This window comes from Pseudorca crassidens, chromosome 4, assembly GCF_039906515.1.
Source record: "Pseudorca crassidens isolate mPseCra1 chromosome 4, mPseCra1.hap1, whole genome shotgun sequence".
Classification (NCBI taxonomy): Eukaryota; Metazoa; Chordata; class Mammalia; order Artiodactyla; family Delphinidae; genus Pseudorca; species Pseudorca crassidens.
The window spans coordinates 150,417,799-150,445,507 of record NC_090299.1 but is presented as its reverse complement, the minus strand read 5'-3'; the positions used below and the strand labels follow the sequence as shown (position 1 = coordinate 150,445,507).

The 27,709-nt window shown below is 37.2% G+C and overlaps 1 protein-coding gene across 4 annotated transcripts in view; it reads right to left on the bottom strand.

The window, feature by feature from the left end:
- FSTL5 (follistatin like 5) overlaps window positions 1-27,709 on the bottom strand; it is a 676,350-nt gene that overhangs the window by 163,750 nt on the left and 484,891 nt on the right. For all 4 annotated transcript variants that reach the window (XM_067737033.1, XM_067737032.1, XM_067737031.1 and 1 more), the window contains exon 8: window positions 3,641-3,761. In XM_067737033.1, coding sequence (XP_067593134.1) covers window positions 3,641-3,761 — 121 coding nt within the window. The remainder of the gene's footprint in view (window positions 1-3,640; window positions 3,762-27,709) is intronic.

The window sequence follows — 27,709 nt, the reverse complement described above, 5'->3', positions numbered from 1 at the left end:
AAGAGAAGCAACCGAAGAACTGAAGAGATTCACGACGCAGGAAATGGCAAGGGGATTTTCTTTATTTGAGGAGGCACTGTTAGTTTCTGAGGCACAGGACCTGAACGTAGAACGGTACATGAAGGTCGCAGCAGCCATTCAGAATGCAACCCAGTGCCACCGTGTCATCTATGACGAGGAAAAAAAGCTACTACCCAGACATCACTGGATCATTTTTTCAAGAGGGTAGATAGAACTGAATCCAGCAAGGAACCAGAACCTGTGCCGTCAGTGTCAGGCGTGAGTGAAATGGCAGCTTGCCCTCCGTATCCTGTTGCTGAGGATCCTTCAGCTCTACCATCTCCCACCTCCCCTCCCTCCTCCAGTCAGTAACTCTTCTCGCCTGTTCACTCGATGCCAGCCCCTGGATGCCAGCTGTTGTACTGCACTACTGTACTTTTCAAGGTGCTGCACTGTAAGATTAAAACATGTTTTCTATTTTTTGTGTTGTTTTTTATGTATTATTTGTGTGAAAAGTATTATAAACCTATAAACCTATTACAGTACGGTACTATATAGCCAATTGTGTTCGTTGGGTACCCAGGCTAACTTTATTGGACTTACAAACAAACTGGACTTACAAATGTGCTCTTGGAATGGAACTCGTTTGTATGTAGGGGACTATTCCTCATGACACTGAAATAATCCAAGCAATGCAAAGAGGACTTCCTCATGCTCCCACCCTGAGCATCTGCTCCCAAACTGTCTGTCCTCCTCCCTGTTTCAACAGATTAACTATCAGTCTTCCAAAGAACAGCCCTTCCATCTGTGTACTAGATTATATCAACTTTTTAAAGACTTGATGACTGCAATTTTCCCCTTTTTCTCTTATATGAGCTGCTTTTCATTTTTACTGGACTATTCACATCAACATAAAAGATAATCACATCTGCAAAATGAAATTCCCTCTCTTGACCCCAAGTGACTCTCCACTTACTGCACAGTTCTCTCTCTGTTCACTTTCAACAAACATAATATCCTTGCTTCTCTTTCCAAACCCCATCCCTTCACAGAAACATTTATACCAAGGATTTCAAAGCAGATTAAATGTAGTAGGAGGTAATAGGAAGAGATTGGTTTTACTCCCAGGTTTAGGGATCTTTGTTCCTGGGAAAAGGAAAGCACCAGTGCTTAGTCTAGGCAATCACTGTTAATATTGAATTCCTCTTAAGTAATTCATAATGCTAAGCCTGAAGGTGGAGGAGAGGCAGCACTGTTTCTGAGACCTCATTATTCCTTTATTCTCATATTCCATCTTCAGAAAAACCTGATATCAGAGTAAATAGTTAATGCACAGGAAGGATGAAATAGGGACACCACATTTCCCCAGCACCACTCAAGGCACATCTTACAACATAAATGCCTGCAGTTTGGCTCAAAGCCTTCTTCCTGGGCTTTCCAGCTGGATCATGGCAAATGAGTGAGTTGTGTAAGAAACCTACATCGGACGTGACTGCGGAGCAGACCCTCAGAAGAGCATCAATTTAGAATGGTTCCCATGCTCTACCATGCATCACAAGTCCCTGAGAAGCTTATCAAAATGCAGATTTCAAATCAAATTTCCAGAGAGTGCTGTTGAAGCTCAGGTTCTAAATCTTTGATATTTTTTCCTGTGGTTCTGATGCAGGTAGAACATGGACCCTGCACTGCTCTACAAACTAGCTAGAACTCTAGTGTGCTAGGTACTTAGACTGGACAAACTAGGGCTAGAAGTGAGGATGAGAGGTAAAAGACAGAACTTTTGGTTAGCCACATGCCATTGCGAGAAAAGGGAACGGAGAGCGACCAGGATCCCTGGCAAAAACACCACCTCAAAGCATCAGTTTTGTCAATTAGGCCATTAGCCAGTAAAAATCACTGCAAAGAGGGAGACAAGGGCCAGGATGCCTACAACCACCAGTTCCCCATGGATGCAGCACCCAGACAGGGAACATCCCACACACACTCCTGTCCTGTTCTCCCAAGACTGAGTCCTCTGGGACAGTTGCTATCTCTGAACATCCAACTCCAAACATCTGAGACCACTGGGAACGAGCCTCACCTCCTTCACACTTTGTTATATTCACTGGTTTCTGTGAAAGTCCATTTCCAAGCCTTGACCCATGTCTAGCTGACAAATGGATTTGCACCAGAAACCAAAACCTAAATCTGCTTCTGTAGAGTGTCAAGTATACTCAAACTTTGCCAGAGCTGCTCTAAGTCTTTGCTCAAAACCCTCCAACCCCACTTTTAGCAGAAGTTAACATAAATCTTTAAGTTAAAGGGTCCAGAGATAAGAAAGGAAGCTGCCGACAAAAAAACAAATGGAACTAGCTGGGACCAAGATGGGAATAAATCTGACCTCCAACAGACCCTCAATCCCATTGTATGCTGATTTTCCTACATTAGCATATTCAGTGACACGCCTACCTGGTGGCCATGACTGGACACTAAGGACCAAAAGAAGATAAAAAGGGGGTGGCACCCCTCTCCCTCGAAAAAGCACTGCCCCTTCCCCAGTAAACTAATGCACATAACTCCCCATCATTAGTCTCATTCCTCCTCCGTTTGCCTTCACTCTTTAAAATTAAATTCCTTTTGCCAGGCAGGCAAGAAGTTGATCTGGGAACTTAGTTCCTGCTTCTCCATTCTTTGGTCACTGAATAAAGCTTGTGCTTTGTCAATTTCAGCTGCAGCTTCATTATTGGCTGCTTGAACAAAACAGAAAAAGAACCTTCCCCTAAAGAATACAAAAAAAAGAGTGGATATATGTATATGTGTAACTGATTCACTTTGCTGTACACCTGAAACTAACAACATTGTAAATCAACTATACTCCAATAAAAATTTAAAAAAAAAAGAACCCTGCCCTGCCGGGTAGGGGTAGCAGAGTCTATATGACTTAATTCAGTAACAAAACCATAAGCTCCCCAAACTTTTCAAACTTTTTTCCACTCTCCTCTTAATTCATTCCAGTCACACTAGCCATCTTGCTGTTCCTACAGAAAGCCAAGAAAGTTTCTGCCTCCTTTTTGTAAACCATAGAGTAAATTAATGTATATATGTGTATGGAAATTAATTAGTGTGTATTAATGAATCATACATACAATCCTATTATCAATTCAACTGAATGTGAATTAAGTCAGAAATAAAACAAAGCACTGATTGTAAGATTGATATCAGCCTACTTGGCCAATGCTTTAAATTAATTTAAAGCCATTAAATTAATTATTGAGATTATAAAACTTTGTACGTAGTAAGTTTTCTATATCACTAATAAGATCAACTAAACATCTGATCTAACTAAAATTTTTAAATGCTTAATTTTTTCAGTTTCTAAAATTTATACAGTTGCCTAATTGTTGATATTCTAAAGTTGAAAAAATAGTTTAAATTTCCTATGCTTTAATTTTCCAGTCAGAATGAGTTACTCTGTAATGTTTCATGATGAGAAAAGTGGTACAAATTTATTACATTTACTTACTCACTTTTTTTTAATTGGAAGGGTTTTACATTAACAGTAAGTCCTGAAACTCAAAATGAAGACTTCCTAGTCAACTGTGACAGTCTTTGAATACCTACTGAAGCAAAAAGCAATTAAAACACCCCCCACATTTCTTACCATTCACTTGAAAGATGTGAGTCTGATAGATGTGTTCATAGCCCTCTGCATAGCAGGTGTAATTGCCCATGTGAGTTGTGGTGACCTTGGTAATATATAAGGATCCATCATCTCCAAAGTCCTATAGAAAAAAAGTAAAATTAAATAAAATTAGCTGTTTTTACTTAAAATGTATTTCAACAATTCACTTTTTAAAAAAATGTACTCAGGAGCAAAGTAAATTAAAATATTATCTTTAAATTATCAAAATGATCACTGTTAGTTCTATAAAGTTGCAAGATTTTATAGGCTGTAATTACTATCTTCTCAAGACAAGTTTTGTTTAAAAAGTATAATCTCAGTATTTATTTGAAATATCTGAGCTTATATAAAATAACTGAATTTTCACATATTTATTCTAATTCAGTTTACATTTTAATGAATAAAGGTATAAAATATTTTTCTTATTTATAGCTAAAACAAATAGCTCTTAACTACATTCTTCACATTTTTAATTGTCTATTAAGTTTTACATCCTTTAATTATATCTTTACCTAGGAAAAAAATATTAAAACAGTGTGGTTTCAGACATAAAATGTATACCCATATCAGTAGAACAGGATTTTTTTAAGCCTCCCAGAAATAATCAGTACATTAGCTAAAATAACCACGGCATTTCAAATTTATGGGGGAAAATATGCATAACCATTTTAGAAAAAAGATTAAAAAAATCTTGTGCTGTTTATCAAAATCAAATCCAAGAACCACCTCTGGAAAAGTAAAGACCAGAAAATCTTCTCTTTCATAAAGGGAATGAATACACTGGCAAAAACTGTCATAATCAACTTATTCAGAACTCTGGAAATAGACAAAGGCTCACACCAGCGCACACAGCATTACTGGAAAAACTGGCTGAATTTCAGCAAGGACAGCGAGCCTGGTGGCTTCCCTCTCTTCAGAGCTGCATGGAAGCCTTGGACCACCAGCTTCGTAACTCTGCTAGCAGAAGAACAGGTTTGAAGCTCCTCCAAGACCCCATCCTCAGAGAATCATCACAATCTGACCTACATGGCAGCTCCCTGAAAACTTCCATTTTCATGAATTCTTTTTATTTGAGCAAGACTTAGAGTTGAGTCCATACGTTTCTGACTCCATACGTTTCTGACTCCATACGTTTCTGACTTTACCTATATTCACACCATGTGCATTTCTGTTAAAAATAGCTTCCCTCTAACTGCTACTCACTACAGATTAATTACAATCAAAAAAATGACTATGGAGCTATTGAATATGGACCTCAAAATAATGAAAATGTTCTCCCAGTCAAGAAAGAGAGAGACAGAGAGAAGAAGAGAGAGAAAAAGAAATGGGGGAGAAGAAGAAGAATGAGAATAAGGAGGAGGAGAAGCAGAAGGGGACTGGGGAGGAAAGAGGAGGGAGCTTCGGGGGAGAGGGGGAAGAGGAGGTGGGTCAGGAGAGGAGAAACATACTGTATGTTCTGGCCATCAGATTATTTAGCTGATGAATAATATTGTCTTAATGATTATCAAATGAAATAAAATTCCTCCATATCATATTATATGAGACTGATCATACCACTCTTCTGCAGCTCCCAGGGGCATCTCATGGACTTACAGGAAAAGCCTCATGCCCTGCACGATAGGGGAGAATTTGGAGATTAAACCCTAACAAGGACGTCACTGAGTGACACCAATTTGTGATAGCATCCCTTGCATCACCACGGGCTACCATTAGAAACAGGGCTCCTGGGTGAGCACTTAGGCTAGAGAACAGAAACACCAAACAGCAAGGCCATGCTGTCCCTCAGGTTAACATTAAGGCAGGGAGTTGACACACAGCTGGGTATAATATGAGAAAAAGCCAAACCTGTGCAGAAATCAGTTCAGGATGATTAGAGTTAAAGAAATTTTGAGAAAAACTATGAGCCAAAAATAATTCTTGACAACCTGAAATGTAATAGTAAGATACCTAATGAGCACAAGGCAGACAATCACACAGGACGTGCATGTACCATTAAGACTCCTCACAAGCAGAACAGACCAGGGAGACCAAATCAGAACAGAGATGAATCCCCTCATGGGACAAGAATAACTGGAAATAATCATAAAAACCCAAAGTATTATCTCATATTTGTAATTATGTTTAAATTCATTTATGCCAAACTGCACATAGGTCTTTTAAAGTCTATTTTCAAATAATACTTTTTAAATTATTCATAAAACTTGAAATAAACTTTTCCACGTGTTTTCCTGTATAGCTACCTACAAAGCTTGGCCCTTCCCAATCTACTATAATCCAGATTCCTTCACCGAATGATGTGAACATTTTCCAAGAATATAATCTTGAGAATGTTTATTAAAGTATCTTATTTTGCTATCTGTGTTATTCTGTAATACGAAATCCTTTTAATGTAGATATGCTCTAAATTAACATATTATGTGATCCCTTCTAATCTACATATCATTTCTTACTTTTTCCTCTTTCTTCCAAGTAGAAGCAAAATCTTCCAGCCTCAATATCTTTCAATACACAACTTTATAATCACCTTTTCAAACAGCATTTCTGAATAAGCAAGATTGTCTCACCACTTTGCATGAAGCATGGATTGTATCACTATACTTATTATAAAACTCAATATTTATTGAGCACTTAAATATGTCAGGCACTGTGATAAATAATTTAAATTATCAGATTTTATCCTTTAAGCAACCTTTTTAAAATGCACTACTATTAGCCCCATTTTATATATATGAAAACTGGAATATGCTGATGTTAAGCTTGGGCTCATCTGAGGTCACCAACTGCTATGGTCTGGATGTTTGTGTGCCCCACCCAAAGTTCATCTGTTGAAATACTAAAGCCTAATGTGATAGCGGGCCTTTGGGGGGTGATTAGGTTGTGAGGGTGGGGCCCTTAAGAACAGGATTAGTGCCCTTATCCTACAGAGATGTGAGGACATGGGAGAAGATTCTGGCTATTAATCGAGAGGGTGGCCATCACCCAGAATATTAATGTGCTGGCACCTTGATCTTGGACTTAGCCCTAGAACTGTGAGAAATACATTTTTGTTGTTTATACCACCAAGACTTAGTCTTTTGTTATAGCAGTCCAACAGAGTAAGACACCAACCAAAGTAAGGGATCGGAGATTGGCATCCAAACAAATGGTCAGACTCCAGAACTGAACCCTTGTTATTATGCAATTCTTAACCCATCTTCATCTTTCCTGATTCTCCATTATTTTAGCCAAACATAAAACTTACCTTTTGAGGTTTTTTTTAAATATGGATACATCAATCCTATGCCTTACCTCCATCCTGATTCAGCATTTCTAATCTTTTGATCTTTCATTTTCTCAGCATTTTTCCAATCTTAAGTAGATTAAACTGTGTGATTTTGATGCTCAGCCATGGTTGAGAGTTATGTCCTTATGTAACAGATGCTCCCTGAATTTGGGGACAAAATCTTGCACTTATTTGGAACCCCCATTACACCTTTATAATCTTGCTGCCAATAGATTCTCCACAAATATTTCTTCAGTGATTAAATCTTTATGAATCTCTACACCATTAAAAAGTTGCCTCAGGGCACTAATGTCTGGAAATTCAATAGAAAAAACCTAAAACCATTTATTTTGTTGAGTTGACTACCTATATTATTTTCAAAGCAGTACAAAAGAGAACTGTGGAAAAAAGGAAAATCTATAGCACACTTCTAAAATTTTGAAAATTGTATGGCTACTACTAATTGACTATGATCAGTGGTGTAAGAGTAATAATCACAATGTTTAACAACCTATAGAGGACAGGCACTGATCAGTCAGAATGTATAAGGCAGTAAACATCAGGTATGACTACACCAGAATAAAACAGCTGAATTTTAGGCCTGTATTTACCCATAGGCATTTGTTATGATCCAAAAGATAAATCCCATCCATTAGAAAATGGTAAATTTCAAATTCGAGTTTATTTTCCTATTTCATATTATGTTCTTATTCATAGTTTTAAATTACATGGTCCCAGTATTACTATACTTTAAATGAGGTTTTTCTATGTAATATACATTGCTTTGATATACACTGACATTAATTTCCTTTCTAATTCTGATTATGCTAGTATGCTTTTACTTTGTAATATTGTGAAAGCTATTTTCCTAGCTTTATGTGTACAAAATATATTTTCATAAAATAGCAATAAAAGTAATTTTAGCAAGCATCTACATATTGAAATTCACAAAAATACGATTATCTCATAATTTATGTGATTTTCTAAAAATTATGGAAGATTCTCACTAGTCTATTTTCTTAGATATTTAATCTACCATCAATAAAAAGCACAGTGAAGTATAAAATTAAATAATCTAAATCCGATTTGGTATAGTCATTACTTTTAATACCTTTTTTTCCTAAAGTAAAGAATTTCATGTATCAATTTAAAGAAATACAATAGAAAAGTAAACTAATATGAATTGAAATTTTTTTTCCAAATTGATAAGCAAACAAAAAGTCAAGCAACTGCATTCTTTGGTAGAAAACCAAAATTATGAAAACTAAGTGCAACAATATTATTTGATGGTATATGTAAACAGTTAGACTAATTATATTTTATTTCACTTGAGAAAATGACCCTGGCAAAAGTTTCCATTAATATAATATAATAGTAATAAAAATAAGTAAAAATATCAACACTTTTATGGAAGAACTCTTCAAAATGTTTTACATATATGCAGAGTCAGATTTGCCCGGAAGCTGATAGAGTTTAAGTTTCAGAGCCCGTCATCTGTACAAGCCCTTTCCAAGGGCCTGGAATGTGTTTATATGGTCATATATTTCTGTAAAATTTAGAAATATATTTATAATTTTCTGTGACTTCTTTTCTTATTTTAATTAATATCCTATTTTATAGCTAATTGTTATTTATAATTTGTATCCTGTTTCTTAAATAGAATACCTTCAAAATGTAGGTACTTTAAAACATCAAGATCTATATAATTTTGAAATATATTAATTAACCATATTATTTATATTTTGACAATATGTTTTACACACAAAGAAACAGAAGTCAGAAGAGTTAACTTTTCTGTGGAGGCTAATAAGTTAATGATACAATATTCAGAACTAGGCTGTCTGGCTCTGCTTCTGAAGGTCCACACTTACAGACCGAGGTGTTTACATGGATGGGTCTCCAAGCTCAATGTCACATATATATAGAATGCAGTATGGCTCAATTTACATAAAGTTCAAAACAGGCAAAAATAAACTGCATGTTTTAGAGACAAATACATTTATGGTAAGAATAAAAAGAACTGGTTAACATATGACTCATGGTAGGAGTTATATCTAGAGTAGAAGGAAAATATAGTGGGGAAGAGCCTACAAGGGCTTCAAGTGTGTTTGTCATGTTACAGTCTTAAATGAGTATTGAGTCTATAATTATCCACATATTATTTTACTTTAAATTGTACGTATCTTATAGATACCCTCAGGCATGGGTAATATTGAAATATAAAAAGAAATTCAATAAAAAATCTGCTAGACATTAAATTGTGTATCTCGAAGTACATAGCTTCCCCTAAGTATATATATCAATAGAAATCTCAAAGTCTCTTTCTCATTACTTTAAATAGACTGGAATTGCACTTCTTAATTTAATGGAATAAAAATAAAACATTTAGATTTTAAACTATATTTTTGTGTATTTCAAAAGAGAATAAATCCTTATTTTGGTTTTCTTAAAAATATTTATAACATAGTAACCAAAGGTACCCAGAATCCTGGTAACTTTTATGGAATTGGTTAATTAATGACATGTATTACAGAGTTCTGGCTCCATTTTAGGATAGATAGATGGAAGGAGTGTTATCCAAACAAGAAGAAGCTGGGCAATCTGAAAAATCACCCTGTTCTTGAACCTATTAGTGTGCTGACTTTGAAAGGCAATAATGAAAGTAAAATCTAAGGAAAGCTGGAGTGAGCCTCCAGACAGACAAGACACAGGCAATCACTCACGTCTAACACAGCACTGGAAGGAAACAAGGAGGCCGTTCAAACAGGTACAAAAGATATCAACTAACTTCTTAAGGAACTGCTAAAAGTTGAGCAGCCACAGTTGTGAGAGTACAGAGCCCTGAGAGCACAGACACCGGCAGCCCCTTCTCCATGGACCCCACTGTTTGCAGGAGAGAGCTGAGAAAGCATCCCTCAGGTAATGGCGCTGCTGAGGGAGAAAACAATTCTTACCTGGATCCTTCTCCCCAGTGGAGCAAAGTCTTAAGCTGCTGAAAAAAAAAAGGCAGCAAATCCTGTCAGTTTCAGTGGGTGAAAACTGACAGAGCTTGGGAAAAGGAGAGAAGCAAGAAATCCTCCTAGTTTCAGAAAATTAAAGATCCTTTACCACTGGAGGCAGGGCAGCATCATGGAGAAAACCTGGCTCAAAAGACTCAACTCAGAAAACCTGGCTCAAGAGACACATGAGCTGCCTAAGGCTGATGCTGAATGAGGAAAATGTAGAAAGCTTTGTTCCTCACCACCCAGGCTAGCGAGGATCAAGAAACCAGCAACAGCAGACTAACAGAGGGACAAGAGAATGGAGAGACGAAGGTGCAGGCTCACAGGAAACACCTAAAACTGAGGGTGGACGAAGCACCACCTGGAAGATGCTCAGATACCCCATCAGTCTGGTTCTTACCCTAACCACAAGGTGACACTGAAGAAACCGAGGCTGGCGGTGCACTGAAGGTAATCACAGCAACCAATAAAACTAAAACACAGCACAGCTCCTCATTAAAGGCCAAGCAGAGAAAGAGGCATGATTATTTCCAGACATAAACACTATCTACCTTGGTCTCTGCTACCCTACACAGAGCATGTACATTTCAATGAAAAGTTATGAGACATATAAAATGGAAAGGAAAAATAATCCGCTGTTGAGAGACAAAACAAACAGACAGAGGATTTAAAATTACTATGATTAATATGTTACAAGCTCCAGTGGAAAGACATTCATGAATAGATGGGTCATTTCAGCAGAGAAATGGAAACAATAAGCAAATGGCAAAGGGCATGCTGGAAATAAATGTACCCTCCCCACAGTAACAGAGATGAAGCATGACTCTGACAGGCTCATCAGTAGACCTGACACATCCAAGGAAGGCCTCGGTGAACTTGAACATAGGTCAATAGACAGTACTCGTATGGAAACAAAAGAGGAAATTATTGAAAACAATTTTTAAAGAACAGAGTATCCAAGGCATGTAGGCCGATATTAGTCTAAAATATATTTAATTGAAATAATGGAAGGAAAAGGGAGAGAATGGGGATAAAACATTTGAAAATGAATGGTCTAGAATTTTCCACAAATAAGAATTGTAAAACAATCTAGAAATATATTCATACCGCTGAAGACCAAAGGTAAAGAGAAGTATTAAAGTCTGTCAGAGAAAAGTACATAATCATCTTCAGGAAATGGAAAGTCTCCCAGGTTTTTGAGACCAGGTATAACCAGAGTAAAGGTATCACCATGCCTGAAAAAAATTATTTATCATTTAGAGGAGTGAATGTCTACCAAAGAGGTTAAGAAAAATCAGAGAAGGGAGGTAACAATGTCAAATCTCCAGCATAAAGCATGCTTTTCCTGGCTAGGAGAAGTTGGATCACACAGTTTTCTATAGCTTTATTGTAAAAATTAATAAATCAATTAATTGTATGAGCATATATAAATAACAAATACAATTTTTTTTACAAAAACAGATTTTGATGCTACTACCATTTTATCAGTGATAAAACTAACCATTTCTTGATATTTGTACTCAAATAATATTCATTTCTGATGATTTTCTTTTCAATAGCATTTGCTTCTTACTTTCAACGTAATTTCGATCATTATCTTTCCAATATCTTCTTAGGTAGATTTTACTATTCCGTTAAGTTGAGTTTAATATTCATTGATAGATATTTTAAATATCAGGGATTAAACTGGCAAATAATATTATGCAAAACCCACTCAGCATTACTACCATGAATCAACAGTCTTGAATCAGAAGAACTCTGGGACCCTGAAGAAAGCAAGCACATCATTCAGGGACTAATCAAGAGTCAGGAACCACACGGTAATTTATTTAAGGGTGATTTGCAGCAGAGAGGTGATGTGTCAATAACTAGTACATCAAATTTTAATGTCTCTCAAGAAAAATGCCAATGTGGAAAAGGAAATGTCGGCTATCTGGTCTACTGCAAGCCACATGATTTGCACTACACACATTTTCTATTCTAATCATTTGCCAATAATAAGGGAAAAGAAAGAGATAATGCGCAGAGAATTCAAAAGTATCTTAAAGCTGGTTACATCAGTGTTTTCAGTTTATACACCTGTCTTTATCATTTGTATATTTCAATAAAAACTGTTAAAATAAGCCATACATGTTGCAAAGTTTAATTTCCGATGACGTAGCTTGTACATAGCAATCCACAGAATCCATGTATTTAGCCCTATTGACACACTTATTTCTTTATGTTGTAATTGCCTATTTAACTGCAATGACTCTGAATTGAAAATAATCTTGTTTCCAGGCTCTAAATAAAGGTTTTTTCAAAAGAAATAATTGAAGAATGAGCTTATTTTGGAAGTAAAGACTTGTCAATCATTCAAAATATGTTTTCTCTATGACTTCTTACAGGTTCCTAGTTTCTCTCTAAATGAAGGTAATTGTCATTATAAATGCAATCAGAAAGCTGATTCCAACAGTGCTAATTACTTTATGTCAAAAATCAAATGCCCCCCATTTCATTTACTAAGCTCTTTTTTAAAAAAAAGATATATATTTGACTTCTGTTACTTTCAAGTGTACAGCATAGAAATTTAACATCTTTATAGATTACACTTCATGCAAAGTTATTATAAAACATTGACTATATTCCTTGTGCTGTACATTAGATCTCTGTAACTTATTTATTTTATACATAGTAGCTGGTACCCCTTAATCCTCTTCACCCATTTTGCCCCTTCCCCCATCCCTCTTCCCTCTGGAAACCACCAGTCTGTTCTCTGTATCTGTGAGTCTGTTTCTGCTTTGTTACATTTGTTCCTTTATTTTATTTTTTTAGATTTTACAAATAAGTGAAATCATGCCCTTCAATGAAATTTAGTTAAGAGACCCAATCTTGCCCCCAAACTGAAAACTGAACTCTCTTCACCCTTCAAGGGAGAATCATTCCCTGTCTTAGAAGACAGGTCTTTCCAACAGCATTGTTAACAAATGAATCATCTTTTGTGGTAGACAGATTTCACTGATGGTCTCAATTAATTCTTTTCCAAGCCATGCCATTTGCTTTGTAACTTTCTAGTCTTCCCTTTGACTGTGGACTTTTCTATATCACATGCTCTGGCCAAAGTGATAGCAAATGTGCTGCAAGCAGAGAAGTGAAGAAAGAAAAGTGCACTTCCGCTTGCCCTGTTCATGACACGGCCTGCTCTCTCTTGTATCCTCACCATCAGCATGAGAATGAGCGCTCACCAGCCTGGTGGCAGGTGAGAGTCCACGGGAGGCAGAGCCGCATCATCTCGGCTGAAGCTACCAGAGGCTAGTCAGTTCAAAGCATACCCTGGAGCTTATTACACAGGAGTACACCCAGCCAAACCAGCCCGGTTCAATCCAGAGCAGCAGGCACTCCAAGCTGACCCAAAACCTGGCAAAAAGATAATGAATGGTTGTGATTTTAAGTCACTAAATTTTGGAGTAATGTGTCATGGAGCAGTATCTATGTACTATAACTTTCTACCTCTGACTAAAGTTTTCTCTCTCCATGATTTTTAAAATTTTTTTAAAATTTTGTTTTGTTTTCTTAAGAAATAATATTCATAGCACTTCACTGGAGCTACTGCTCAGGCAAACTAAATTGAGAATCAAAAAGAGCACTAAGGGCTTCCCTGGTGGCGCAGTGGTTGAGAGTCCGCCTGCCGATGCAGGGTACGTGGGTTCATGCCGCGGAGCGGCTAGGCCCGTGAGCCGTGGCCGCTGGGCCTGCGCGTCCGGAGCCTGTGCTCCGCAACGGGAGAGATCACAACAGTGAGAGGCCCGCGTACCGCAAAAAAAAAAAGAAAAGAAAAGAAAAGAGCACTGGGTGAGGTGGTCACTTGGATTTCTCAATAGCTAGAGACCATTTTTCTTCATACCAGCAAGAGACACTGTGAATCCAAACTGCATTACAACTAAAATACAGAATATTACGTACCATGAACTTTTACTTGGGAAGAGTTAAAAGCTTAAATTTAGGGCTTCCCTGGTGGCGCAGTGGTTGAGAGTCCGCCTGCAGATGAAGGGCACACGGGTTCGTGCCCCGGTCCGGGAAAATCCCACACGCCGCGGAGCGGCTGGGCCCGTGAGCCATGGCCGCTGAGCCTGCGCGGTCGGAACCACGCCCGCTGAGCCTGCGCGGCCGGAGCCACGCCCGCTGAGCCTGCGCGGCCGGAGCCGCGTACGGAGCCTGCGCGTCCAGAGCCTGTGCTCCGCAACGCGAGAGGCCTCAGCAGTGAGAGGCTCGCGTACCGTAAAAAAAAAAAAAAAAAAGCTTAAATTTAAAAGCTACAAATGTTGAGTCCACCAAATGATATAATTGGTAAACAGTAAGAATTATATTTTCTTAATTGTTTTTGGACCTAGAAATTATCATACTAAGTGAAGTAAATCAGACAAAGACATATTATATGATATCACTTAATGCAGAATCTTAAAGACGATACAAATGAACTTATTTACAAAACAGAAACAGACTACAGGCAAGAAAACAAACTTCTTTTACCAAAGGGGAAAGGCATGGGTGGGGGGACAGGGGATAAATTATGAGTTTGGGATTAACATATATGCACTATTATATATAAAATAGATAACCGATAAGGTCCTATTGTATAGCACAGGGAACTATATTCAATATATTGTAATAACCTGTAATGGAAAAGAATCTGAAAAATTATATATATATATATATATATGTATGTATGTATAAATCTCCTCTTAACTAATCACAAAGAAAAAGATATAATTGCTGTTGAGGACCTGAATAAAGCCAGCTGATTTTTGTTCTGCTCCTAAACTTAAATAATTTTCAACTCTCCTATTCAATGTTTGCATATGTATACGAATCACTTTGCTGTACACCTGAAATTAACACAGCACTGTAAATTAACTAAAGTCAATAAAATAATAAAATAAAAGAAAAAAGAAAATAAAAGGCAGCATCCTCTGGGTGCTTGTCATTGACAAAAAGAAAAAGAATTAAACGTACAATAGGAGTGGTCTGATTTCCACATTAAGAGACATTGTTTCAAGGATTAAATAAAAGGTTTTGAAAATCATTTGGAAATGTTTTACAATAAAATAGGTGCTAATTCAATAAATGTAGGCTTACTGTTTCACTAAGTATGCATGAACCCACAGGTTGTTATTAAGGAATATAATAAGTTTGATGACTTTGTCAATTAAGCAATAATGATGAACAGCTGCACAAAATCAGTCTCCTGCTCTGGATCATTCCAAGAATTCAGGGAAAGAACCAGTGACTTGATGAATAGTGAAGAAATATAGTTTGTATGAGAATTGTATTATAAAATATCATGAATATTTTTTCTGTGTGCAGCTAGATGATACCCCTGGTGTTGGCTCAGCTGTCTTTGATGAGTCAGGAGACAATTAGGAGTATTGTTCTGCTAATTGCATATAACACAGCTAAAACATATATCATATTCCAAAACAATGACTCTTTTATATTTATTCTCTCTGTTTCAGAGATAAGAATAAATAAGAATTTTAAAAAATGAAGAACTTTAAAACCTTCTCTAAGGCAATTTATTTTTTCAGGAAATGTTTACTGGGCACCTCTTCTTTACCAGCCACTGTGAATCTCAAACAAAGACTGCATGACTCTCCTTTCGGATGTCTAATGGTAAGAAATTATTTCCTTTTAACTGATCACAAAAAAAAAGATACAATTGATGTTAAAGATCTGAAAAAAGCCAGCTGATTTTTATCTGCTCCCAATCTTAAATAATTTTCAACTCTCCAATTCAAAGTATGCTTAGGTAGAACAAAAGATATTCACAGTATTTACAGGAGAACAATTATTTATCATCTTTCAATGTTTGTTTTTCTTTCTACCTATTTCTGTTTCCTTCAGCTCTGCTGGATGATAATGTATATCCACACGTGTATTATACTTTTCCCGTGAAAACTGAGCTTCTTAGAAAAGACTTGCTGTTGCTTGTGTTAACTTTACAACACTTCATCCAATTATTTATTTAGGTCATCAAATTTTTGAAAAATAAAGACGTGGATTTGAAACACAGCTTTGTCATGGATTGGTTTCAAGAAACTGGAGAAAGTTATTTCATCTCTCTAGGCTTCGATTTCCAAATATACAACATGGGAATTGAAATATTTGCTTACTTTACCTCACAAATAGATGTAAGGAGCAAATAAAATGCACTTTTGGAAAGCACTTTGCAGTTAGAATAAAATGTGAGACATATTCTCTTAATCATGAGGAATTAATAGTTTGTACATCTGATTTTGTGGAGATTTCTAAATGGGAATAAACTTGTTAAAGTTACAAAGGACTAACATTTTATAATTACTTCTAACAGTTCATCCCCTCATCAACAATCACTATATTTTTCATGTAGTTGGTAAGATGTTCTGGAGTTCTTTAGAAGTGGAGCTGAATATTCTTTCTTCCTCAGGGAAGGACTGCTTCACTAAGGGTTCCTTTTCTCTGGGCCATATGGGGTCAGATAGCTTCATTGTTCAGATGATAGTTTTACACTCAGAGAAAAATGGGAAAGAAAAGAGTAACTGAAAATAAGGCTATATTCACAATTTGGACATTTTCTACACTTTTCTAAAATCATGAAAACGACAAAGTCATGACTATGAGTCCTAAAAGAGTAATCTAATAGGTTTCTAGAGTGAATGTATTAGAATGCCTTTCTAATAAATCGTAAATACATATCCCTTAAAAATATTTTATACCTCAGGCTAACATACATAGGGGGAAAAGACGTGTGGCACAATAAAAGAAAATGTTGTAAGAGAGTTTCATTTTATTTTTTTAATTAATTTTTATTGGAATATAAACAATGTGTCAGTTTCTGCTGTACAGCAAAGTGATTCAGTGATACATGTACATGTATCTATTCTTTTTCAAATTCTTTTCCCATTTAGATTATTACAGAGTATTGAGCAGAGTTCCCTGTGCTATACAGTAGGTCCTTTTTGGTTATCTATTTTATATATAGTAGTGTGTATATGTCAATCCCAATCTCCCAATTTATCCTTCCCTACCCCCTACTTTCCCCCTTAGTAACCATAAGTTTGTTGTCTACATCTGTGACTCTATTTCTGTTCTGTAAACAGGTTCATTTGTACCATATTTTAGATTCCACATATAAGTGGTATCATATGACATTTAGGTTTCTTCCATGTCCTAGCTATTGTAAATAGTGCTGCAATGAACATGGGAAGAGTTTTAAATTTTATATCAAAAAATAGTATCTGATTGCTTCCCCAGGCTTGTCTCCTGCCATCAGGTTCTGTCAAGAGAGGCCACTTTCAGGGCTTCCCTGGTGGCGCGGTGGTGAGAGTCCGCCTGCCGATGCAGGGGACACGGGTTCGTGCCCCGGTCCGGGAAGATCCCACATGCCGCAGAGCGGCTGGGCCCATGAGCCATGGCCACTGAGCCTGCGCGTCCGGAGCCTGTGCTCCGCAACGGGAGAGGCCACAACAGTGAGATGCCCGCATACAGCAAAAAAAAAAAAAAAAAAAAAAAAAAAAATGAGAGGCCACTTTCAGACCCTCCAGCAGCCCAGCATCCTTCCTCCCACATTGTGGCCCTCATCGCCGTTGCCAGGCATACACTTTGCAGAATATCACGTATGTATCCTTGAGATATTACATTAGTCTCCTGTTGGATAACATAAATTAGGTCCCCTTTGTACAATTTATCATATTACTCTAAACTCTTTTATTCTTAGTTTTGAGTATAGTTGTTATTCGCTTTTAATTTTTGTGTGACTATTTGTTAATCTACTATCTCCATAGTCTTACCTATGAAGGCAGGTACCGTGTAGTTCACTATGGAACCTACAGCGTTTAGCACAGTGCCTGGCAGATAGGAAGTGTGTGATGGGCATTTGAACGAGTTAATTTCAAAAAAATGAGGAATTAATGAATTATAACCACTCAAAGCTCACAGGCATTTAGTTGAAAATTATTTCTTAGAAACAACACTTTAAAAATACATAATGCTGAAAAGTTTAATTTTACCTTTCACTAGAGCTATATGCAGTGCTATATCATTAAATGTTGCCAATTAGATTTACCAGGCATCCTTAGATAACACTTCTCTGGATGTTTGAGTTTATTTGTATTATTATATCATGCTATGCTGTAGCATTCCAGTTTTAAACTAACAATTACACTGAAACACTTACTAATTTCATTGGATTACATAGCAAAGTTTTTATTTAAAGATGTTATCGAAATTAGATTCAACCTTGATACATGATGCAGTTACTTTGCTGGATGAAATCAGTTACAGCTGTCAAATACTGTGAGTGGTCTGATATTTTTTCCTACATACAAGCTGATAAGTAAGCCTGCTACAGTTTCGTGAATGCTGGCAGAAGACGAGATATTCCTGGATCAGAGACAAAGGGCTTTATTACTCATGGTACAGCAAGTGGCATGAGCTTTGGACTTGTATCGGGTCCCTCTGTCCCCTAAGTCCAATGGGAGCCTGGTGAATGCTGAAGACAGTAAACAAACCTGCAGTCTACTTCACAGGGAGGCACTATTTCTGTCTTCAGAGACTGTATCCTTACAAACATAGTCCAGAACACAAACGGTCAGTGCCTCTGCTCACAGACATGCAAAAATATAATACATCCATGGACGACTGTTTCCTAGCGTATTCTTCTCCTATTGATGCAAATCTTGCAGATTACATTTTGAAATAATCATTTTATTCATTTTATCAGGGCAGTACGTGTATGTGTCAGAAAAGTTTGATTTCGATAGGTAAATTTATGCTCACTAAATATTATACCAATTAAAAATATACTTGTTTATTGAAACTCTTCTTGCTAATAAAACAATGGATAACAATCTGAGGTTTTAAAAATATTAAATGTGTGGCTTCCCCTCTTTTGGGTTGTATTTCTAGGTTCAATTACGTTGCACAATTTAAAAGTGATCCTTTCGATGTGTAAGAATTATGTGTAGTCCAATCGCAAAACTATAGCTTTATTATAGAATCCTTAAGGTGGCAGCAGTGATAAAGATGTTAGTCAGAGGTGTATAGCACATATAACATCCCAAGTCAGTTATATCCTTTTTCCATTCCCAACATGTGCTGCTGGTTTCAGAAGAAACCTGATTCTATCCATGTTATAACCCAACTTTGCTTTAAAATTGAGAAATCTGAGGTGATTGCATGACTGAGGTCATTAAATAGAATTCATGTTTCTGAAATCTAGCATAGTATTGCTCTAAATAAGAGAGAGGGGAGGGCCATTTCCGTGGGGACAACTCTGCTCCTCCCATGGAAACCTACACGAGACATCACAGGAGGAGCAGGAAACCCAGGATTCGGCACAAATCTCCTTCTTGAAATGATTAGAGAGTTGCCTACACACTAATATGGAATTATTAACATATTAAATTGATTTCCTCTCTAATATACTTCATTTATATTTTGGTTGTGAATTATGTTTTTCTCATTTCTGTCTGCTAAATTCAGGTGCAGATATAGTAAGAACGGATTTGATTTTCTCTAACCCCTTTTCTCATGCATAAGACAAAATAGGCACCCTATTTAAATTTAATGTTATAAAAGGAAGATATAGAATTACTTGTAAGATAATTCAGCATACTTATTCTGTGAAGGAATAAGCTGAAACAGAAGATCTGAATAATTTGCCCAAGGTCTCAGAGCAGGTGGCATCAAGAAATAAAAATATATAAATAAAACTTCCTAAACCTGTTGATTATATTTCATTCATCATCGTAAGGTCTTCTTTGTTTGTAATTTAAACATTAATACTCTATCAAGAAAATTGAGATATTTGTATTTCCTTTATCTATTTTTTTAAGACCCCTGCCTGACACAGAATATGTGACAGCCATTCTCATTGACCTAGCTGAGGATGGTGTTTTTGGACAAGAAGATATCGATAAATCACCTCCTCTGGAGCATCAGACGGGATAATGGACCCCAAGTGAAGGCCAGGGGCCACTCAGGGTGCTGACTGAGAACAGTGCTTTGGACCAGAAAAGCCTTGATGCCAGGTGTGGTGGGTTTTCAGCCAAAGGTGAAACAGCAGCAGAAACACCCCCAGGACAAATGGTGGGAGCAGAGTCTACAGGTGGGACAGAGAGATAAGAGGACGGGTGTCTGGGACTCTTGGGGGTACCATGACCAGCCCGAGATGCCTGTGACCCTGGGTTAGGGAAGATGGTACCCATCCACGAGGAGGTAAATGTCTCCTCATAGCTCTCTTTGAGGCTCACGAGGTGGGATGCCTCCTGAGAAGGGGACCCTGCATGTAAACCCGGTGCAGGTGAGGCAGGTTTGAGAAGAAGTGAAAGGCACGGTGTACCAGGCAGTGCAGGGTGCTGGGTGCCAGGTGTGAATCACCTTACTGCATCCTCACAAGGTCCCGGGTGGTGGGCAGGATGATCCCATTTTACAGATGAGAAAACTGAGGCTCAGAGAGGCGAGTTCCTGCTGCTAGGAAGTGTCAGAGCCCAGAGCATGAGCCAACCTTCCCTGCTTGTCTTGGTCCCTTTTCCTAAGGCACTCAGCTACAGCCGGTGCCTGCTGTTGGAAGACCATGGGTGCAGTAAGAAGAGCACCAGACGGAAGTGACATTGTAGCGGATCTGAGAGAGGATGTGGGAATGGGTTCCTGATGCAGCTGAAAAGGTGGGCACACGCGCAAGGTGTGAGGAGGATAGCAGCCTCCCGGCTGTTGGGGGACTAGGGGCGAGAAGCGGGGCACCTGGGGAAATCTCGGCCTGACCTTCCCGTGGAAGCTGGATTACCCACTTATCCAGGAAGCAGGAAGGAAGTGATTTTCCGTTTCTTCTCAGCACTGGTGAAACACCAGGTGGTTGATAAGCGGGATGAAGGAGAAATGGGGTGACAGAAAGAGACATCTTTTCTTCAGTGACCAGGGACAGGCTGCCTCACCTCGGAATCGCACTAATCAGTCCCGTGGTGCTGCGATCACCCACCACCCATATAGCAACACACAATGTGGGGTGCTGGGGGGCAGCCACTGGGTCCTGCACACAGGTCACAACACACCACGGGAGTCAGGGGACCAACTGAACTGTCTTACGTGCGTGGTCTGTCTTTCCATTACGGTGTGAACTCCAGGTGGGCAGGAATGGTATCTTTTTTTGAAGCTGTGATCTTAGATCAGATTTTCCCAGAAACAGCCTCTGAGGCTCGCTTGGGATGGTTCTGGGGAGCAATACCTCTGTGAGAATCAAGACTGGGCAGAAGGAGAGGGTGGGCTGAGATGTTATCATAACAGAGCCCTCAGCCCACCCACGGGGATCTGGGAACGTTCTCGGTTGTCCCCAGAAGCAAGGGATATCTACTTGTATTTCTTTAAATTTCTTCTTTAATCTTTTATGTGTTTATCTCACTAATATTTGTTTATAACTTAGTATATACACTATCACAGTAACTATAGCCTCTAGTTCTCATTAACTAAAATCTAGCAACATGTGATATATTTTCACTTACTCATGAGTTTTTCTACTCCCATTGTAAATATTATGAAACACCTACTAGGGAATAAACACCATTCAAGCACTGTGTATATAACAGGGAACCAACCAACCAAAATTTGACATCAGGAAGCATAACTACAGCGAGGGGAATCAGAGTAAACACATGAAGAATCTCATCTCCAGTGTAAAATTATGGCAGGGAAACATTATGGTGGGAAACTGACTTTAGATGGAATGGCCATGAAAGTACTCTCTACCAGGGGATGTCTTCCTCACAGAAAGGTTAGACTTGGAAAGAAAGCAGCCATGGGAGGAGCCAGAAAGAGGAGGGAGGTCCCCACAAATGAAAGCTGCAAAGTTCTGAGCTGTTGGAGGTGTCCTTGCAGTGTCGTCATCACTGACTTTGGGGCTGGATGGGGTCACTGGGGGAAACAAGAGGGTAAAAGCCTAGATGTCGTGAAAATCTAAAGGTAGTGAGTGATGGGTTAGCTGGCAAACAAGAAGGCTGAGGATCAGCAATACGTGGGAAGGTAGGAGGGAAAAGAGATGCTTCACAGTTGTGTTCCTTCTAATAATTCACAACAGCAAATTCAAATAATAAAGTTGAACTTTAATGTTACTTCCAGATGAAGGAAAACCAATCAAACAATATATACATAAAAGTATTTGGAGTTAAATGGAAATAGTGTATTCATACTTACTAAGGAATGAAAATGTTCTATCCCTACTAACTTTTAGGATAATAACATGTAGTTCAATAACAAAGTGAAAAATGAACAAGGGTTTTCTTCAGTTTCCAAAGTATGTTTTTTCACTAAAGGAAAATAAGATTAGTGGCAGTTTAGAGGGCTAGAAAAGTCAGATTTCTCTACTTCGTCCTTCTCCAGAACTATTCTATGATTATGGTAGATTAGTTTGGTGCTTGAATCCACACTGTTGTGTTCAGCCTTTGTGATATTCAGTAGCCCATAGACTTGTAACATGATTCTCTAGATTCATTTAACAAAGATAAAAGGGTGGAGATGAGAAGTATAGAAGCCACCATGCCTTTCTGAGAGCATGATTTCAATTAGGCATAAAAGGTTATGAAGCTTCAGAGGGAATTATTGCTCATGAATTGATAGGCTGGCTACCATGGGGGTTAGGGATTGGAAGATATAAGGAAAGGTGTTGAAGTGGGATCTGTAACAGAAACAAGAGTTATGTGATGAAGGCGAATCCCATAAACTCTTGTCCCAGAATGATCATCTCTAAAATTGGGATATGAGTGATAACTACCATGTTACAAGACTAAACATTTTAATTTATAAAAAATACTTACGAATGTGTCTGCAACACTACAATTTTAATATAAAGGCTTATTGTTGTTTTGTTATTCTAATTTTAAATCACTTAATAATTACAGCTTAAGATTGAATACTGAAATTTAAACAAGCTTGAAGTTAATTAAGGTAGTAAATCTTTTAACCAAGCCTGAGGGGGTACAATATCTATTGAACCCAAAATATAATCACAGCATTTTTTGGAAACTGGAACTAATACATTACAATTCACTAATGCAGCACCTAATATAATGTCCCCGACATTTACCGTGGTGGTCTAATCATGTAAGTATCAATACTTAATAGGTGGTGATCCTGATGACGTGAAAAGAAGGGACAGGAGCATGGGAGCTAGAGGACAGAGTGGGAGTGAGGGAGAAGGTCACAGGAAGACCAGAAGCCAAAATCCCTTCAAATATTATCCTTTAAGAAAACATTCAGGTAAATCCATATGCAAAAAGTTCTATTTACATTTCAGAAATACTCACCTGAACTTTCCTTTAAAAAGCACATTCTCTTACCATCTTTTAAATTATAAATTACAAGTTTTGTTCCACATGTAACTTTTCTGGAGCATATCTGGTCTGTGAACTGACTAACAGCATAAGTATATAGAGTACAGAAAATATAATGAAGTGTGAAGGTCATGTTTAAAATATTTATTTTCTGCAAAGACTTTGATTGAAACAAACATTATAAGGTATGCAAAACATGAATTCCTAATGCAGTTCAATTATATTTAATATGTCATTGACTAATTAAAACTTGTTTGTGTTTTACTTTTTAATCCTTACAGCACTATATATATATTCCCAAATTATTTTCATGTTTAAAGAAAGAAAATATCTAAACATTTAAATTTAAAAAGTGATATGAGCTTATAATGGATTATTGCTAACAAGAATTGTGCTTCCAATTTACTTGAACTCCCTAAAGAGGGAACTTTACCAAGTGGTTTTATATTAGAAAGGACCAGTCTCTTCTGTCATACTTGACACTCTTCTTTAGTAATTGTTTTATCTCAGAATTATAAAAGATAAATCTAATACAACTGGCATGACTATTAAAGCTTAATTATCCTATAGGGATTCTGTTAAAGTTCTCAGTCTTTTTCTATATGAACTCAGAGATCTGATGCTTAACAATTATCTGATTCTGAGACAGTAAGAAGAACCCCTTGAACCTCAGTTTCCTCACCTTTAAAATAAGGTTAGGAAAACATGTCATCTGATTAAATAAGTTTGGGTCAGTTAATGTTCTAGTATACTACCTGTCACAAAATAGGCATTCATTAAACCAGAAGTAACTTAGAAGGAATTTACCAAAGGGGCAAAAGCAAGGATTTTGAAATCAGAACCTTGGAAAGGATTTTGATTCCATTCTATACTTGCTGTATATGTTCACAAGTTAACTGGCCTCATTGATTACTAGGAATAAAAGAATGTTTATGATATATGCATATGAAGATTCTGATAAAGTACAAGTAATCACTTTCATTGTCATTTATAATTATATTCCAACTATCTATTCTCATTAGTAAATCTTCCTCCTAAACTCTGATAGAAAATCATTCCTATATTCCATCCATAATAAAATACACTATATTTAAAATAATTTTATTCTCAGAGACTAAGTATTTGCAATCAACAAAAATTCATCAATCCCTCTTCATCATTTAATGGTTGATAATCCCAAAAATAGTGAAGGAAAACCTTAATTTAAATATAGGACTGTAATCAGGTATCCATTATTATCTTTTATGGGATCTCAATTAGAGATATTTATTGAGATGATAGAAACTGTAATCAATTGTGGCTGAAGAATGTCACCTGCCATATCAGTAAACAAAGGATGCTGGGCCATGAAGCCCTCACTCACTGCAGTTGCCCCCAAAGATGCCCCCTGAGGGGACTCAGGATGGGAAAGAGCAGGATACTGACCCCAGAGAGTTAAGGTGCTCATCAAAGGAGTGATGTCAGTGAGCCCAGACTCTTGCCTCTTCCCGTACATAGAAGAGCTCTAGACTCATTAACATGAGGTGTCTGGTTTTCTTTAATTAACAGTAATCTTTTGATGTTCTGACGACTGCTTTATTTATTTATTTATTTCTTTTTGCAAAAACCCCTCTATATCCTGGCTCCTCCCTCACTTCTGTGGAGCCGTCCCTCGGAGCATCTGAGAGGCTGCCTCCTGGGCTTACATCCTCAGTATGCTGCCAAATGAAACATAATCCTCAACTTTTAGGTTCTGCATTTTTTTTTTTCAGGTGACACAATCAACAAGGATCAGGTAAAATAAATAAATGAAAGATAAAAGCCTCCTGAAAAATTACAAATTTATGTATTCCCACCCTCCAGATTTATATTCAAGGGCAACATAACAAAAAAGGTACCTTTATCAAGTGTTATAACTATACCTAGGGTAAAAAGAATCTGATTTTTTCGCCTCTTTAAATATCAAAATCTTGAAACATGAAAAGTGAGTTGTACAATCCCTTTGTTCTTGCACAGAAACATTATTAATTGTTGCACTGAAGTGTATCACTCCCTGTAACACCATAAGAAATGTTAGAGTGACAATGGGATTGAATTACCCTCGGTAGATCGAATAAACATCAAAACGAAATGGTACAATTATTCTCCATTTCTCCCCGTGCTTCTATATTTACACTATCATTATACTTCTGGAGCCATCTTCCATAACGGCATGTGTAGAAACTTTTTAACAGGCTATTGTAGCAATACATTTCAAAAAGGTAGCCCACGATGAAGTGAATCAGCTATATGTATACCTATATCCCCTCCCTCTTGGACCTCCCTCCAACACCCCCCATCCCACCCATCTAGGTCATCACAGAGCACCGGGCTGAGCTCCCTGTGCCATACAGCACGTTCCCACTAGCTATCTGTTTGACGTATGGTAGCGTATGTATGTCAACCCCAATCTCCTAATTCATCCCATCCCCCCATCTTCCCCACCTGTCCACATGTCTGTTCTCTATGTCTGTGTCTCTATTCCTGCCTTGCAAATAGGTTCATCTGTAAAGCAGCTATACCCCAATAAAAAAAAAATGAATAGGTCATAAAGAACATTAATAATTTAGTGTTACAGTATCTCTAAAATTTTCCAAGTACATACTCACTTTAGGGGACTCTACCCTACAACAATGAAAGCATCAGTATATAAGGATATATTCACAAAGATGCGTTTACTTCAGTATTGTTTACAGTGGGGAAAAAACAACCCTGAATGTCTATTAGTAGAGAAAGAGTTGAATAAATTCTGGTACGTTCGTACTGTGGAAAAAACAAAAAACATAGCATACTTAGTTTTCCTTCTGTCAAAGTTACTTTATTATGCCACACCTTTTGAAACTGTTAGGATTCTATCTGCTTCTCAACAATCACATTCTCTTATTTCTCCTGGTAATCTGAGTTTAAGAGCAACACATTCCTTTTTCCCCCTAAAATGTATCTTCAGACTTTATTCCTTTATTAGAAACCGTGGAGACACTTAAAAAACTCATCTGGTAGAAAAGTTTATCATCTTCATTTTACAGTGAAGAGGCTGCAAATCTCAGTCCAGATTCCCATCTAGTTAAGGGTAGAGAAGGCCTTTCTGAAGGCAAAGACCATGGCCTTCATACAGCGTCATTCTGCCTTCCTATTGCCTGGCCTATATTACCTTAGCTCAACACTTGAATCATGATTACAAACAAAATGCTACTTTCCCAAAGCAGATTTTTGCCTTTTTCACTTATCAGTTTATAAATATCATAAATATTGAATTGTGCTTCCCAATGTTTCCTATAACTTACTTCTTTTGATTTTGTTTTCTAATCCTCAGGGGATAAACCCCAAGGTTGTATTTGTGAAGTCTTGTTGAGATCATTACATATTCATTACTATTTATAATTTACCTAGTTTTCAGGGCAAAGAATACATTAGGAATTTACATAAAACCAGTTTAAGTTTAAAAGCTATATATCATCTTATTTGTTTTATATTTCTTAGAGATAGATCACCTGATATTTCAGACATGAAGTTTGCATTATTATGGTCTGACAAAACCCTAAGGCTGAGTTAATTTGCTCTTGTTGTTGGGATAATTAACACGAGACTCTGGCCTACAGCTAGAGAAACATGGAACTGGGATGTCTTGTGCACCATAAATCCAACTGAAGCTTACATTAATCTTGTGAATTCACTGACACAATGTTCACAAATTTAAAAAAAAATTTTTCCTAAGTCACACTCATTAAATTCTCATGATAGTCATAGAACTTTTTAATCTACTTTATAGAGAAAATGTGTGAACTATTGTATCTTTTCTCCTCTCTTATCTAAAATGTACACTTTTGGGGAATTCCCTAGCAGTCCACTGGTTAGGACTCTGAACTTCCACCACAGGGGGCACGGGTCCCATCCTTGGTTGGGGAACTAAGATTTGCATGCTACAGGGCACAGCCAAAAAAGAAAAAAAAAAAGAAGAAAAATGTAGTTTAAAAAATATATATACCCTTTTTTTAATGTAATCTGCACATCACTTGCATTAGAATCCCAATGGATGCTTGTTTAAAAATATAGATTACTTCTTCCAGCCCATCTATTTATTAGATCGTGAGAGGGAACAAAACACATAATTAAAACCTTCCCGAGATGATTTTTAACATATATTAATGTTTGAGACCCACTACACATGCTCCTGCTTTTTTGCCTTTATCTGTGAAAAAATAAAGCTCTCCCTCATTTCCAAGAACAAATTATTTAGTTTTCTTAACCATATTACCTCACATTTTCCTTTTGTCATTCTTGCTAGATATCCTCCTTTATCTCCAGCAATCTGAAAAGCTTCTTTTATCTAAATCCCTTCTTTTATCTAAAAATTTATTCTGATTTCCTCTAATAAAAAGTAACTTGATCCAGCTACACTGCCTGATGTTTCAGCCCCAATATAGCTAAG